General features: G+C 40.2%; 1 protein-coding gene across 2 annotated transcripts in view; it reads right to left on the reverse strand.

Annotated features, from left to right (window-relative positions):
• The window catches only part of rapgef6 (Rap guanine nucleotide exchange factor (GEF) 6), a 137,736-nt gene that overhangs the window by 26,546 nt on the left and 97,487 nt on the right, over positions 1-13,703 (reverse strand). For both annotated transcript variants that reach the window (XM_080040439.1, XM_080040438.1), the window contains 8 exons: positions 12,932-13,090; positions 12,098-12,250; positions 10,820-10,984; positions 9,686-9,793; positions 9,150-9,353; positions 8,004-8,112; positions 7,651-7,894; positions 2,108-2,265 (listed from right to left, as the gene is read on the reverse strand). In XM_080040439.1, coding sequence (XP_079896565.1) covers positions 2,108-2,265; positions 7,651-7,894; positions 8,004-8,112; positions 9,150-9,353; positions 9,686-9,793; positions 10,820-10,984; positions 12,098-12,250; positions 12,932-13,090 — 1,300 coding nt within the window. The remainder of the gene's footprint in view (positions 1-2,107; positions 2,266-7,650; positions 7,895-8,003; positions 8,113-9,149; positions 9,354-9,685; positions 9,794-10,819; positions 10,985-12,097; positions 12,251-12,931; positions 13,091-13,703) is intronic.

Consider the following 13,703-nt stretch of genomic DNA (forward strand, 5'->3'; position numbering starts at 1 on the left):
AGGATGCATAGATGCAAAGATGGAGTGTGTAAAAAAAGGTTAATATATTACAGAATTTACAATGGAGGGGACATTATGGAGGAATATTTAGTAAAGCTCAATTAAAAAGGTGTGTATACTTACAGTACAATCCCAGTGCTTGGCAAGCAAAAGGGGGGAGAGAGAGAGAGAGAAAATTAGAAAAGGAGAAAGTCTGGGAGGAGTGCAAAGAGATACAGTGGTTGGAAACATCATGACAGAGGAGAAAAATGGGGGAAAGACCAGTGGAGTTTCTACTGTAGCCTAAATGTGTCCATGTGAAGCCAGAGGGGCCGAGTATGACTCATCATGTTGACACCAGGACATCTGTTTAAAATCACAGCAAAAGAGAGAGCGAGAAAGAGCGAGAGTGATTTGGAGAGGAAAAAGAACAAGAACAGCAGAAAGAGGGAAAATAGATTGAATAGAAAAAGGGAGAGAGAAAAAAGAAGAAACTGAGGACCCGGGAGTAAGACTTCACGCAGACCCTTTGATTTGTATATTCATTCTACTGTGATCCTTGCTATCTTTTGTCTGGCTTTTGTTACAGTGAAAACACTTTATAACATATAAACTTACTTTCTATTACTCACTTTTACTATTAACATCTAATACATTTAGACTAGATGAGAAATACTTCATTAATCAGGATTTTGATTAAAAAAATCCCTTTTCTAAGGGTGATAACGACTAACAGAAAATGAGTAAAAGAAAATAATAATTTACAGAAAATAATTATAAGAAAAAACAAACACAACTGCACCTTTAAACAACTCATGGGTTAAACCGTTTAAAAAAAAATCCAAATCCACAACAATAATATTGGTAGCCATTTTGCTCATACTTCCCAGTACGGGCAGTGGAAAGTTTATATTGCTGATGCATCAGCTCTAGATCCCTATGCTAATTACAGGTAGGATTTTGGAGGTATTAGAAAGCCTGCAGAACATCTGGAACAGGGTTTGGTTTAAGCGGGCTGTTCTCTCCTCCAACCATTACATCTAATGGGAGGCCCAAGGACTAAAGAGAACTTGATCTAATGGCAGATGATTAATGAGGCCCAGTTGGTGTGTTTGTGTGTGTTTGTACTGTATAGGTCCACAAACCATGGCTCTATCGTACATTCAGGTGTGTGTATGTGTTTGCGCATTTGTCTGAGTGTAGTGTAGCTCTTTGACAAATGGGCGGTGGAATTTATCAGAAACATATTCACTCTCTCTGGCTCACTTTCACCTTTACACTTTCTCTTTCTTGTTCTACCCTCGCTCATTATTTCTCTCTCACTAATTGCTACAAACACACACAAATCAGACAGCGGGAGTGCCCAGTGTTAGTTTAAATAATTATGGGTGCAGAAACCTGTGTAACAGGTGAAGAAATAAACAAGTCTTACAGTCCAGGAGGTTTTATTTGTGTAAGACGTACACGCAATTCTGCAACAGCTCTGTGGCACTTCAAATAGAAAGACGCCAGGGCAAAGCTGTGTAATTGTGCATGCGTATTTGTGTACACCTATTCTACAAACCCCCACCTGCCTGTTTTGAGTGAATGAGTGTGTGTTGCTTTGTAAGTCTGAGAATTCTAAGTGTTTTTGGAGGAGTTTGTCTGTATTTCAAGGAAAAAGATAAAAAGGAGGAAGGATTTTTGTGTGTGGGAAGACCAAAGTGCACACAACACAACACTTTATGGGACTATGTTCAAGGTTGATTGTTTGTCTGTACGGTGTCTCTGTCTTTTGGAGTCCTTTAGTACAAGTGCTTTCTACAAGGCCGAGGTCTCAAGTCGAGTGTGATAAACGGCTTCAGGAAAGAATCATTGAACTCGTTGACTAACCTGAAATAAGGCCAAGAACACCCATTCAATCTTGTGAATGAGTGTTGATTAAGTAAATAAATATGCATACAAAGTAGAATGTTTAAGATCATTTGAAGAATTCAGTGTTCGTCTCAAGCGACCTGAATGTGCTTTGGTTCAATCATTTGTTTCTTGTATAGGTCTTATTGAGTTTAACTTTGAGATAAAATTGTCATGCTGTTGTGTTCAAGTGTCTAATAAGAAAATCAGCCATCAAATGCATTATTTTTCTTACCTGCGGGGTTGGAGAAGTCAAGTACACTGGTGGCCGGCTGCAGCAGGTCTGGGCTGCTTGACGACAGGTTGCCAGGGATGGGCATGATGGCCACGCTGTGACGACACTGCTTGGTTCCCACTATGCTGTCGTCCTGAGACTGACCCATGCCACCATCACTAAAGGGGGAAGAATGGAGAGAAAAAATGGAGAAGGATTGATTGGGGGTGAAGAAAGGATAGTATCAAAAGGAAAAAGGTTGTGATATGAGTTTGAGAAAAAATGGAAACATTAGATGTTCTCCATCACATATCCACCTTAAAGAATACAATTCATTTTAGGTTTATTATTCGCAGCAGTAGACATTTTCCCCCCAAAACAACGCCTGAATGATTTCTTTCCTTTTGTTCATTAATTTGATAGTATTAGATGAAGTCATTTTCACAAGATCCAACATAAAAATCAAAACGTCAAGAAAAAAAAAAGATATCAAGCGATTTAATCAAAATGTCTACTCTTATGGAATGACAACACAAAATATCAATATCACTATATTGGTCTTTTAATATGCAGCAGGCAGTGACACAGCTGATATTCAACCATGAGGCGCTTTCATGAACAGGATCTGATAAAGAGCATTGACGGATAGAGACACACAGGTTAATAAAACACACAACTCCACACACACACACACACACACACACACACACACACGCACACACCCACACAAGCAGCATTGCAAACAACAGAGCACATAAGGCACGAGTGATGATCATTTTTAGCTCATTCAGATGTTGTATTTTTTTTCATTGGTGTCCCTTTTGTGTAGCTTCAGAAAATATCTGTTGGTGTTGGCAACACTATGCGGCTCAACTGGACTTGAGAGGCAGTCACCTTTCTACCTGGCCCCTCTGGGATATGCAAACAGCAACCTTTAAATGAATGACTCCATTAGGGCTGACTGGATCTGCATACATGCAATGCAAATAGCAACTTCTTTGAAACAAACGAGTTGGGTTTTATGATGTAAATAGCTCTGCCTCAATTGATAAATGTGGGTTCCTGAGGGATGGATCACACTTGTGGTAGCTTTCAACTCAACCAGGGTTTCTAATAATTTATGTTAAAGACTTTTAAATATATTTTTAATACCGCATAGATTGCAATTTAATACCCGTTAACAGCAATATCGTCCGGATAATGAAAATATGACGGAAAACCAATCAGGACGATATGACCTGGAATTATTTATCATCATAACACCATTTTTTAAAGTACTTCCCAGCAGTACATCAACGATACTTTCTAATACCATAATTTATGAGATTAGTGTGACCGGGGCTGGGATAAGCGGAAAAAAATGGATGGATTAGTTATCAAAATGAAAATGATGAATTCATTAGCGTTTTTTGCCCATTATGAGAAGAGCAGATACTTGGTCAATCACATTTTTTTTATAGACCTTTAGCACAATCTGGAATTAACTTTGTCAATTTAAAGTAGGTAAATGTATTAAGTTTAGATATGTAATTGAGTTTTAAGCCTGCCTGCTGCATACTGATTGCAGCTTCAGTTTGCAGGTGTGTGTATCTGTACAGTTTGTACTGAACACGGTGCAGTAATGCAGGGCTTCCTTCCACTGACACAGCCCAGTGCTGCTGTAGCAAAGCCTCTGTAATCCTCCAGTCGCCAGTCGATAGGGACTGCACCCACAAGATGGAAGAAAGAGGTGAGAGAAAACGATGGCAAAAAAAGAAGGAAAATAATGGTGAAAACACAGGAGGGCAGACAGCGAAAAGAAGAGATGAAATTGAAAAAAACAGTTGATAATATAACTTAAGAGGACGGTGAAGAAAGACAAAGGAGATTTCGAAAGAGGAAGGATATTGGTGGGATTGAGTCAGATAAGGAAAGTATGGGGTTTGAAATCAGAAAAGACTGATGTAAGCGTTGTCTAATGATATTCAAACTTTGACCAACAGGAAGTCAAGACAGACATAATTACATCTGATGATGACATGGCAAGTGTGTCACATGCAGTCCAAATAATGTGGGCCAGAGATAAGTATGATAGAGCTTTAGAGATGTTGACTGAGTCCATTCAATATGGGATAGGCACATATAAAAAGTAAAAAGCCAATTTCTCAATATTGTAATGTGTTATGCACACAGGTTTCTATTTGATTTACTTAAGATAACAGGTGTGCTGACTGTTAAACATCAATAAACCAAAACGTTCTGTAGCCCATAACACTGTTACAAGACCATTTTCTGCAAACATCCCTGCAGAACACAGTACAAAGTGGTGTATAATAACTGAATCTTACATTGACTCCAGAAATACGTTTTAAACACTTTGAAAGTTGGAACTGGAGATAAAAGGAAGGAACACCTTGACTTTGTGTGAAAAAGTAGGAAGGAAAAAGCATAAAATAATCTATGAATGCAGTCCTCTGGTAATGTTGCTGAAGGTCAGTGTTTCTGGTGTGTGTGTGTGTGTGTGTGTGTTAGGAGGTATGCGGATGGATGCTGATTCAAATGGTTGGAGGATAGGGAGTTACGCAAGAGATCTTACCCAAACAGGCCCCTGAAGCAGCATAGACAAAAAGGAAAAGAGACACGACATTGAAAAGCGTGAAAAATAAACAAACATAAACAAAAATACAGAAGCAAAACTTAATTCAGCATTACAGGTGCAGCAGAGTGACAAGGCAGCTCTTTTTTCCTCACACACACTTAACACAGCACACACACACACACACACACACATAGGTTAACATAATTTACAATAGCTTAGCCACACTGGGTTGCCTAAATAAGCAAAAGGAAAAACAGAAGCAGTTTCACAGATTCATACACAGCACATGACAGGAAATTGCAGGCTTTGTGGGGGAAATCCCACTTTGACTTTTTGACCTGTTGAATCCTTCAGAAAGAAGCACGAAGCACATGAGAATTGTATTGTTCAGAAAGAAATGTAAAAAAATAAAAATAAATGTAGAGAAATAAAATGTTATAATGTTTACCATCTCCTTAACAGTAAGACTAAATGTATTTAACTTGGAAGCAGATTATTGTTTTGGTGAATTTATTGATTCTTACGCAAATTAAGAAAAATATTATGTAATATTGTTGTGGGCTAATGGTGGCACGTTTACAGGGATGTTCAATGTTACTCTAAAAACGAAAATTGTGAAAATATTGTTCTTTTCGCTCCTTTAATTTTATGATAGGATATTTAAGTATTCACTTGTAAATGTTAAAGAAAATCTATATTAACATCACATTTTCTATTCTATTGTCCAGAGTGTTGTCCAAAATACATTAGTTTCTATTATTAAATTCATATAAAATCTATTTTTGTGGATATAAACAGAGCTGGTAGTGCAACACACTTTATATCTTACCAACCACTGTCCATATAACTGTAACAGAGTAATAACTTCCTGGACCCATCTTATTGCAGGTGCAGCACAGCAGCACAGCAGTAGCGCAGTGAGCAAGCAGTAAAATGTGGACTGCTTGTAGGGTGAATGTTGAGACTCAATAACACGATAGTTACAGCGGTACGCCTCATGATTTAGCACATGTAACTCTATCACAAAGCGGCATAGAGGATGAAAATGGCATCATGGGACCAAAGTCCACTAGTTTATCGTCATCCCACTAAATCAACTGGACTTCCGAGACAAACTGACTCAGGGCTAAAACCTCTTGTCTATTGCTTTCCAATCCGCGGCAATGTAAATCAGCTGGGTTGGTCAATAATATGGGGACGTGTGTTAAAGGTGCACACACAGGCATGGACATCTTAATTTGGCAGAAAAACGACTTGTTTATTGCCAGTGTGTCCTTGTCTCATAAAAAAATCTTTGTCTGAAGTGGAGCGCAATGTCGGCCAAGAACAGAAAGAAGCAGCGGCAGTGATGGCGGGTTTGTGTGTGTGTACGCAAGCTGAGCAAGAACATCTGAATGGGTTGGCTTAATTTAACTAGGGCAGATGTTAAAGAAGTGAGCAAAAGCATTCAAAATGTAGCCACAGGTTGCATCCTTGTGGGAATCCTTGAAAAAAAACAGGGGGTCCAGAGTTTGTGTGTGTGGGCGTACTTGAAAATTCATTGTCCTTTATCTTAGATTACATCATCAGGTCAGCCTATTCCTTTTCTATATATACCCAGCCTCCTACCAAATGTATATCCTACAAAAAGGCACTGATGAATCCTGATCACACACACATCACTCCTCTCATCTCCATTCTCAACTCCGGTGCCTTTAATCAGCCATCCATTCCTTTTGAACCAAAGAGTTGGTTTGAATGGTGCCGACCGGCAGCAGAATAAAAAGCAATGAAAGCCCCTTGTTAGGTCGATAAATAGAACACAGCGGAGAGCGCTTGGAAGCTGGGCAGGAAGTCAGATCAATAGCCGTGTGATAGCGCGTTGGCGTTTATGAGACAGAGCACAATCAGGTTTTTTTTCATGCAAACCATGTGGCATTGTGGACATAATCACTGCAGTGAGGGGACACAGATAGGCATGACAGAGTCTGTGTGTGTGTGTGTGTGTGTTGCAGTAGGTAAAGGCCGAGCTGGCGGGCGACTCTGTAATTAACAGTGTCTTCTCTCTAACACACTGACACAGTAAAGAGCTTAATGAGGCCTGTGTGGAGGCATGAAATGATCAAATAAAATCAAGCATGTATCAGCACAATTACGGCTGGAATATTGAATGCGAGGCCCCATCTGCACAATTGCTTTCAAATAGCTCCAGATGCAGCAAGTAAGTATGGCAACGACAATGGTTATATGATGATGATGATGATGATGATGATGATGATGGTTATGATGATACCTTTTCCATCTTTGGAATTTGGCTGGATGGCTATTGCATCTCTAACTCCAAAACTGCGGTTACAATGTTCCCGTAACCACAGCTTGAAATGGGGATGCACTTGCATACTGTTACTTACTTCTGTGTACCACCTTTTTCCAATAAACATACTGTAGGCATTTTAGTTTGGTTTGAGAGTAAGATTTAAGTTGAATTTCCTGCTCATAAAAGCCATGAGGAGAGGATAAAATGTGCTTCTCTTTTACTTTCTCAGGTTCAGTAATTGGTTCAGTTCAGCTGGAGGAGGATAGAAGAGTTCTGCTAATGCCTCCATTACTTTCTGTCTGCAGACAGTCACAGCTTGCTGCAACACTAATGCAGAGACAGTAGAAAAAGGTTAGAGAGGATTGTGGGCCGGCCAATTTGTTCTAGAGAGTTCTTTGTGGAAGTTAAATCCACCTGAAATCATGTTACAGTGGGGTTTCTAAAAGATTGTATGCACTGATTCCTGCTTCGGCCAAAAATGACACTTTGAAAGCAAAAATGTTCATTCCTGTGGTGAGTGTCTCCGAATGAGTGGAAAGTAATTTTTTTAAGAAAGTTGTCCCGGATGCAAAATCCAAACAGTAAACAAGGTTAAATGATGAGTACCACCTGTATCTTCATTTATTATCATTTAATGGACAAACCTCTAACAATTCATTGATTTAAAAAAAATAAAAATTAATTTCCTACCTGAATGGTTTGGGCGGCAGGATACTGAAGCGCGTCTTCTCCAGCATCTTCCTGATCTTGTTGCGTCCTCCAGACACTGTGTTGGCCTTCATCTTCCTGCTGCTCTTGTGGTCCGTGGCAAACTCCATGTCTCCGGGCAGGTCAGGGATGGAGAAGCGGTTGCCTTTCTTCTCCTGGATCTTGGGAATGTGAGGGCCGCCATTTTTCTTCTCGTGAACGATCCTGCTCAGGAGCTCTTTGAAGACTAGATAGATGGTGGAGAGGTTTCTCATTAAGTCATATGATAAACACTTGAATTTAAAGCAGATTGTGCTCTTCTGGCTTTAGCGTGTGAGTGTAGATACTGCGCTCACCAAATATGTTGGTTTTGACAGTGAGAGAGAGGTGTGTGTTGTTTCGCAGGATGTCGACAGCTTTGGTGACGGAGATGTTCTCAAAGTTCTGACCGTTGATCTCCATGATCTGAAACAAGACGGATAAAAGGACAAAGTTATAGCAGCGTTTAATCAAAACTGAGTGCAGTGCAGGGACACACACAAGGCAGAGCCATTGAATTCCCCTAGAACAAATATATATTTGGTGTAATATTATTGACTCAGGATTCCTGTAAGCAGTTTATCATATTCAAAGTGTGACCATTGTGCTTCCAATGTGGTTCCAGTACTCTCTACGTGACACGAAAAAGGAGAAGTGTGCAGTGTGATCTTTGGAAGAGATGATTCTGTAGTTTGAAGTAGTTAAACTTAACCACGGTTAAAATCCAGAAATACTTTTTTTTCTGTTAACCCGAGGTCATTCTCCGAGCTCACAGGGGGGCCATGTCGGAACATTTTAAATATCTATCTAGTCAAACGAAAGTCCCAAGGATAAGAATTTTTTGAGGACAGTCAAGACAGATCTTTGAGGAAAAGTTTCCTCTGATCAAAACTTGGCAGTCAAATGCATATATTATGTTCCCATAGTGTCTTACAGAGCTCAAGCCTGTACCAGAATATATGAAGTGTATTAACAACCTGTGCTCTTTCCCCAAAGTATTTTTTAAAGGTTTACAATGTAACTTTGGGTGTGTCGGAGAAGTGATTATGTTCTAAGTTATATTCTCATAACTTTTTAAAACAAACTTTGCTCAAAGGAAAATGTTATCCCTTGAACACTATTTGAAGTTAGGAAGCTTCCGGAAAAAAGTTAATGTTTCAATGTTGTTGTTTACAGCAGCAGGGCCCACAGTTTGGTTTACGAACACACTGTAGTCTTACGTTTGGTTCCAGGTTCATGGAAATACATTTGTTTTGATTTATAATAACATAATTATTTCATTCTTAGAATTACATGTGGAGAAAATATGATTCGTACACTAACTGCAGGCTCTACAAAGGTAAACAAATCCCTCTCGTCTGAAACTACATATGCACCTTTAAACCTCTAACTCCTAGCAGGGCCACTGGATAAAAATTTGGTTTGATGACACATGATGATATTGCACTGTGTTAGCCTATCACCTGGTCTCCTCGTTTGAGTCCGGTCTCTGCTGCCTTGCTGGCTGGCTCCACCGTATCCACGAAGATGCCAAACCCTCTCTCGCTGCCGCCCTGCACGCTGAAGTAGAGCGGAGACTCCCTGGTCGCCTTCTGCAGAGTGATCTGTCTCCATTTAGCCTTGGCTGCACAGGCTATGTTCAGCAGCCGCAAATGGCCCTTCATTTTCTGAAGAGGACAGGGGACAAATAGGAGAAAAAAACGAGGAGCCTGAGCAGTGTTGCACGTAAACTGGCTTTTGTCTTTTAAGGTGTGCTAGTGTAGATTTAGATGGAGAAAAAAACACTTGTCTGTCAATCATGTGCAAATGCTTAGAGCTTGTTTACAACCTGCTTGTTTTTGAAAAAAAAAAAATCTATTCTATATTCTAAGGTATGTCTTTCTGGATTTTTGATGCAATTTTTAAATGTAATATTTGAAGTATGAAGTCCCAAAATAAAAACAAAAACTGAATGACAGCTAAAATGCATTGAAGTAAAAAACTAAGTGTCTGAACTTACTGCCACTTCTAGATGTTTCTCAAACTCCTCCAGGAAGCTTGTCATAGCCGGGTTGCCCTCAAAGTCATTGAAGTGGTTGTTGACCCACAGCAGCACTATTCTGGTTACCTGTGAGACACCAACAGAGCTTTAAGATTCAGTGGCTCATTTCCTGTAACAGTTTATTTTCACTTTACACATCTGAGTACCAGCTGCTAAAATAACTTTAATTGGTGCCAAAACAATGCAACCTTCACTCAAATGTCTTATTTTTCGTCAAGAAAAAAAAAGTAAAGTAAAGTAAGTAAAAATGGGAAACAGCAGGGAGGCTAAATAATGACCATGTGGCATGGCTGCAGAGAAAATGTTTAACCACTGGCTGACTGCTTAATTCTGTCCCAAAATAATTGGATGAACACCCTAAAGCAAAGGGCATTAAGGAAACAATTATTTCTGCAAATTTACAGTGGCGGTAGCATTGTTCCAACCTTTGCAAAAAAAAAAGGTCAGAGCAGTAACCGATACATCATCAACACATAGCATCAGTCAATGTCCACTTTCCACTCTCTCTTTTTCTTTTCTCACTCCATCTTTTCCTCCTCTCTTTCTACGTTCCGTTACTTCCTCCCCCTGTTCGCGCTGTACAGGATTAGCTCCCTGTTTAACGGAGCTGAGGATTATAAACCTGAATGACAAGCGCATAAAGACTATCGACAGTACAAGACTAATCTTAGGTTAAAGCAGTTATGGACAATGGGGAGTGTCAGGCATGAACAAATGGCTGCCGTGGGCTCAAGGACAGCTGAGCCGGCTGAACTTGCTATCGATCGGCATATGTGAGCGGCACGGCACAGCACATGAATTTCCATCAGCACGCATTAATACAAGACATTAGCAGTGCCGATGGAACATAAGGACAGCCGTTTAAAACTACAAGTATAACATAGTACAGAATGGATGAGAGCCTGCCAGGATATACATTTTTAACCTGGTATGCATAAACAGACAGAAAAGACAAAAACACTTTAACATTCTCATCCCACTTGACTTTTCATGTCCAAGGTTACCTTGACACACACACACACACACACAGTTTTGCTTTTACTTATGACACATTATTTTGCACAACCATCCACATACTGTACACAAACTCACCGTGTCCCTGATGCTTTCCACCTGGAACCACTCCAGCAGCTTCTTGCCGACCTGCATGGGATTAGACAGGAAGGTCCTGTAGGTGAGCAGGAAGTCTTCGATGTATGTGGGGTCCACCACCGACGGCTCCTCCACCAGGTGCATGATCAGACGCTCAGGGGTTCCCTAAGGGTGAAAAACACACACACACACATAGGAATAAGAGAAAACGTACCCATGTAAGGCCGCTGAAATGGCACAAGGGTGCATGTATAATCTATAAAGTCACTCACACACACACACAACACAGGCCTACACATGCCAATTCACACACATACAGAAATCGAAGCATACAGTCACAAGAGCATGTGTTTACAACAATTTGAATAAATTATGGCCACATTAATCATAAAAGTGACAAGGACATAAACTATAAAAGATTCAGCTATTGAACTGAGCTGTCAGTTACCCATCAATAAATCGCACGCAGGCACACACGCACGCAGGCACACGCACACACACACACACACTTTCTATATCACAAGAGCACACTCAATTTTGTATTGCTTAAATATCACATCTTTTCTGGATTTGTATAAACATACTGTATAATGTCAAACAAAAGTTTGGATTACTTTGTCTGGAAGCAGATATCTAATTTCTTAAATAAACTTGCTTCTTTAGTTACAGTAAGTTTGTAAATGTCATCAGAACCGACTTTTTTCTCTGGGGGAAACGATTCAGTCGACAGGGAACAGAAACTAGAAAGGGCCTCCACTTTTGTCTGACACCAAAAAAGAACAAAGCCAAAAACAGAAGCGTAAATGCTAACACTTGTGTGAATTGACTCATCTCCACTGGATCCGTTTTGGAGGCTGCAGCCTTCTTCGGAGCGCTGGCCAAGAGAATCATTCAGGCCCATTAACTGATCAATACCTGGCTGCCTCTGGAGGCTCGCAAGGAAAAAGATCAAAGGGCCTTGGAGCGCCTTGCCGTGTAGCAGGACAAGAAAATGCTCCGGCAAACACTTCCAGTTCTAACGGTGCCTCTAAAACAATCAACTAAGAACACTGAAGCAGCCACATTGATGTTTTTTTTTTAAGATACTGTATTTAAGGGAATGTTCGATTTATAATGAGGTGCTACTCAAATCAATCCTAGGCAATTCAGTGTGTTTAGTTCATAAAACACATTATTATTATAATTTTTTTATTTAAAAAGGTGGGCTTATTTTTGGATTTTTAGACAAAAAAATGTGTGCGCCACCTTGTTCCATCTTGTGTAGAATGGCTGATTTACCTTGATGACAATGTGTCCCTTCCTGGTGCCGCTGCGGTCCAGCTCGCGGTGCTCCTTCACCATGACGATCTCTCCCTCCTCCTCCACCTTGTGTGTGTTCTTCTCCACATGGTTGAGGATGCGCCAGTAGTCCTCTTGAGCGATGCACACAAACTTGTCGAGGATGAGATGGGGAACGCGTGTGAATTTGTAGTAGAGTAACACATTGCTCTGCACCACAGCAGGGTACTCAAACAACAGCACAGCACAAGCATGAGGGCAGGCAGACAGAGACATGGAAGTCCACCTACACTATATCTCACACTAACTAAACTCAATTAAAAATCAGGCTAAATGTTAAGTACCAAAATCCTCTCAACTTGCCATTTCGCAGAAGCATACTTCACTTGAATTTAACTTTGGCGATAAACCAACTTCCCATTATATAACACTGAACCGAAGGCGGCTAGACTCGACTAGCCTAACACATTTTCACTCTGCTGTGTGCTCCCCTTGAAAAAAAACAAGCATTTCTGCATTTGTCTCGTTAACTCCCTCTGCAACTTCCTCTGTCTGAAGACAGGAAATTATGTGTGCAGTGGAGGAACTGGTCAAAGCTTTAACCGGCGAAAACTCTAATACATGCTAGACTTTTTTTTAACTAATTGACATAATATTCTGGCTATTTATCAATGCTATTTGTAAATATATCTGAAGAATTCACCCTTCTAAGGAAATGTAAAATAGGCCTGTAGCTTAACTAGAAAAAAAAATCATGAGCACAAGCAAGTAAGCTGAAATGACACATTATACAATATTATAGTAACAGCCCAACAATTATAAAGTATTCTTTACCTGGCAGTCGTCCCCTTTGGTGCGAACCTCTCCGTTCATGTACTGTTTGTCCAGTGTTGGAGAGATGCCAAAACTGTTGCCCATACAGAGACTCTCCACTCTCCCCTCTGGATGGCCGATCTCCACTGCCCCATTCAGGATAACATACCACAGGTCCAGCTGCAGAAAAAAAACACATCTTTAAAATCATCAACCATTTTTGATCTCTAGAAAACTAATTATGACTTGCAAATCTTCATATTGCTTTGTATTATTTTCCACAGATGAGTCCTGTTAACCCAGGTGCACTCAGTATCTTTTCGTTGTTTAAAATACCCTTATTTAGTAGCACTGCAGTAGATTCAGCTGGGGCTGGACCAATGTCAACTATATGATGGTTTGACTGGATCAGCAAAAAACTAGAGGTTTCATTAGAAAAGACTCAACTTCAACACCACTTGACACTGTTTTATCTTTAAGCACTAGATCCCCAAAGATCACTCTGGATATAACTGTAATGTAATACCTCTGTTACGTTTGAAGGATTTGGAAGTGGAAGCACTATCCAAGCAAAACAGCAGCTGCACAAGAATGGACTGCTAAAATGCCCATATATATGACTAACTGACATTTTATCTTGTGAGCGCATAATGTGCGTCGTGTGAGGTACGGGTTATGGTGCTGAAGACATACAGTATTCTGTCTCCAGTGGCGGCTTTAGTAAAGGAAATGCTTGCAGGCATAATATAACAAGCCATTCATCCCGGGTGTGAGCGGATATTGGAGGGGGGGT

Source organism: Ammodytes marinus, assembly GCF_949987685.1.
Source record: "Ammodytes marinus genome assembly, chromosome: 14".
Taxonomy (NCBI): Eukaryota; Metazoa; Chordata; class Actinopteri; order Uranoscopiformes; family Ammodytidae; genus Ammodytes; species Ammodytes marinus.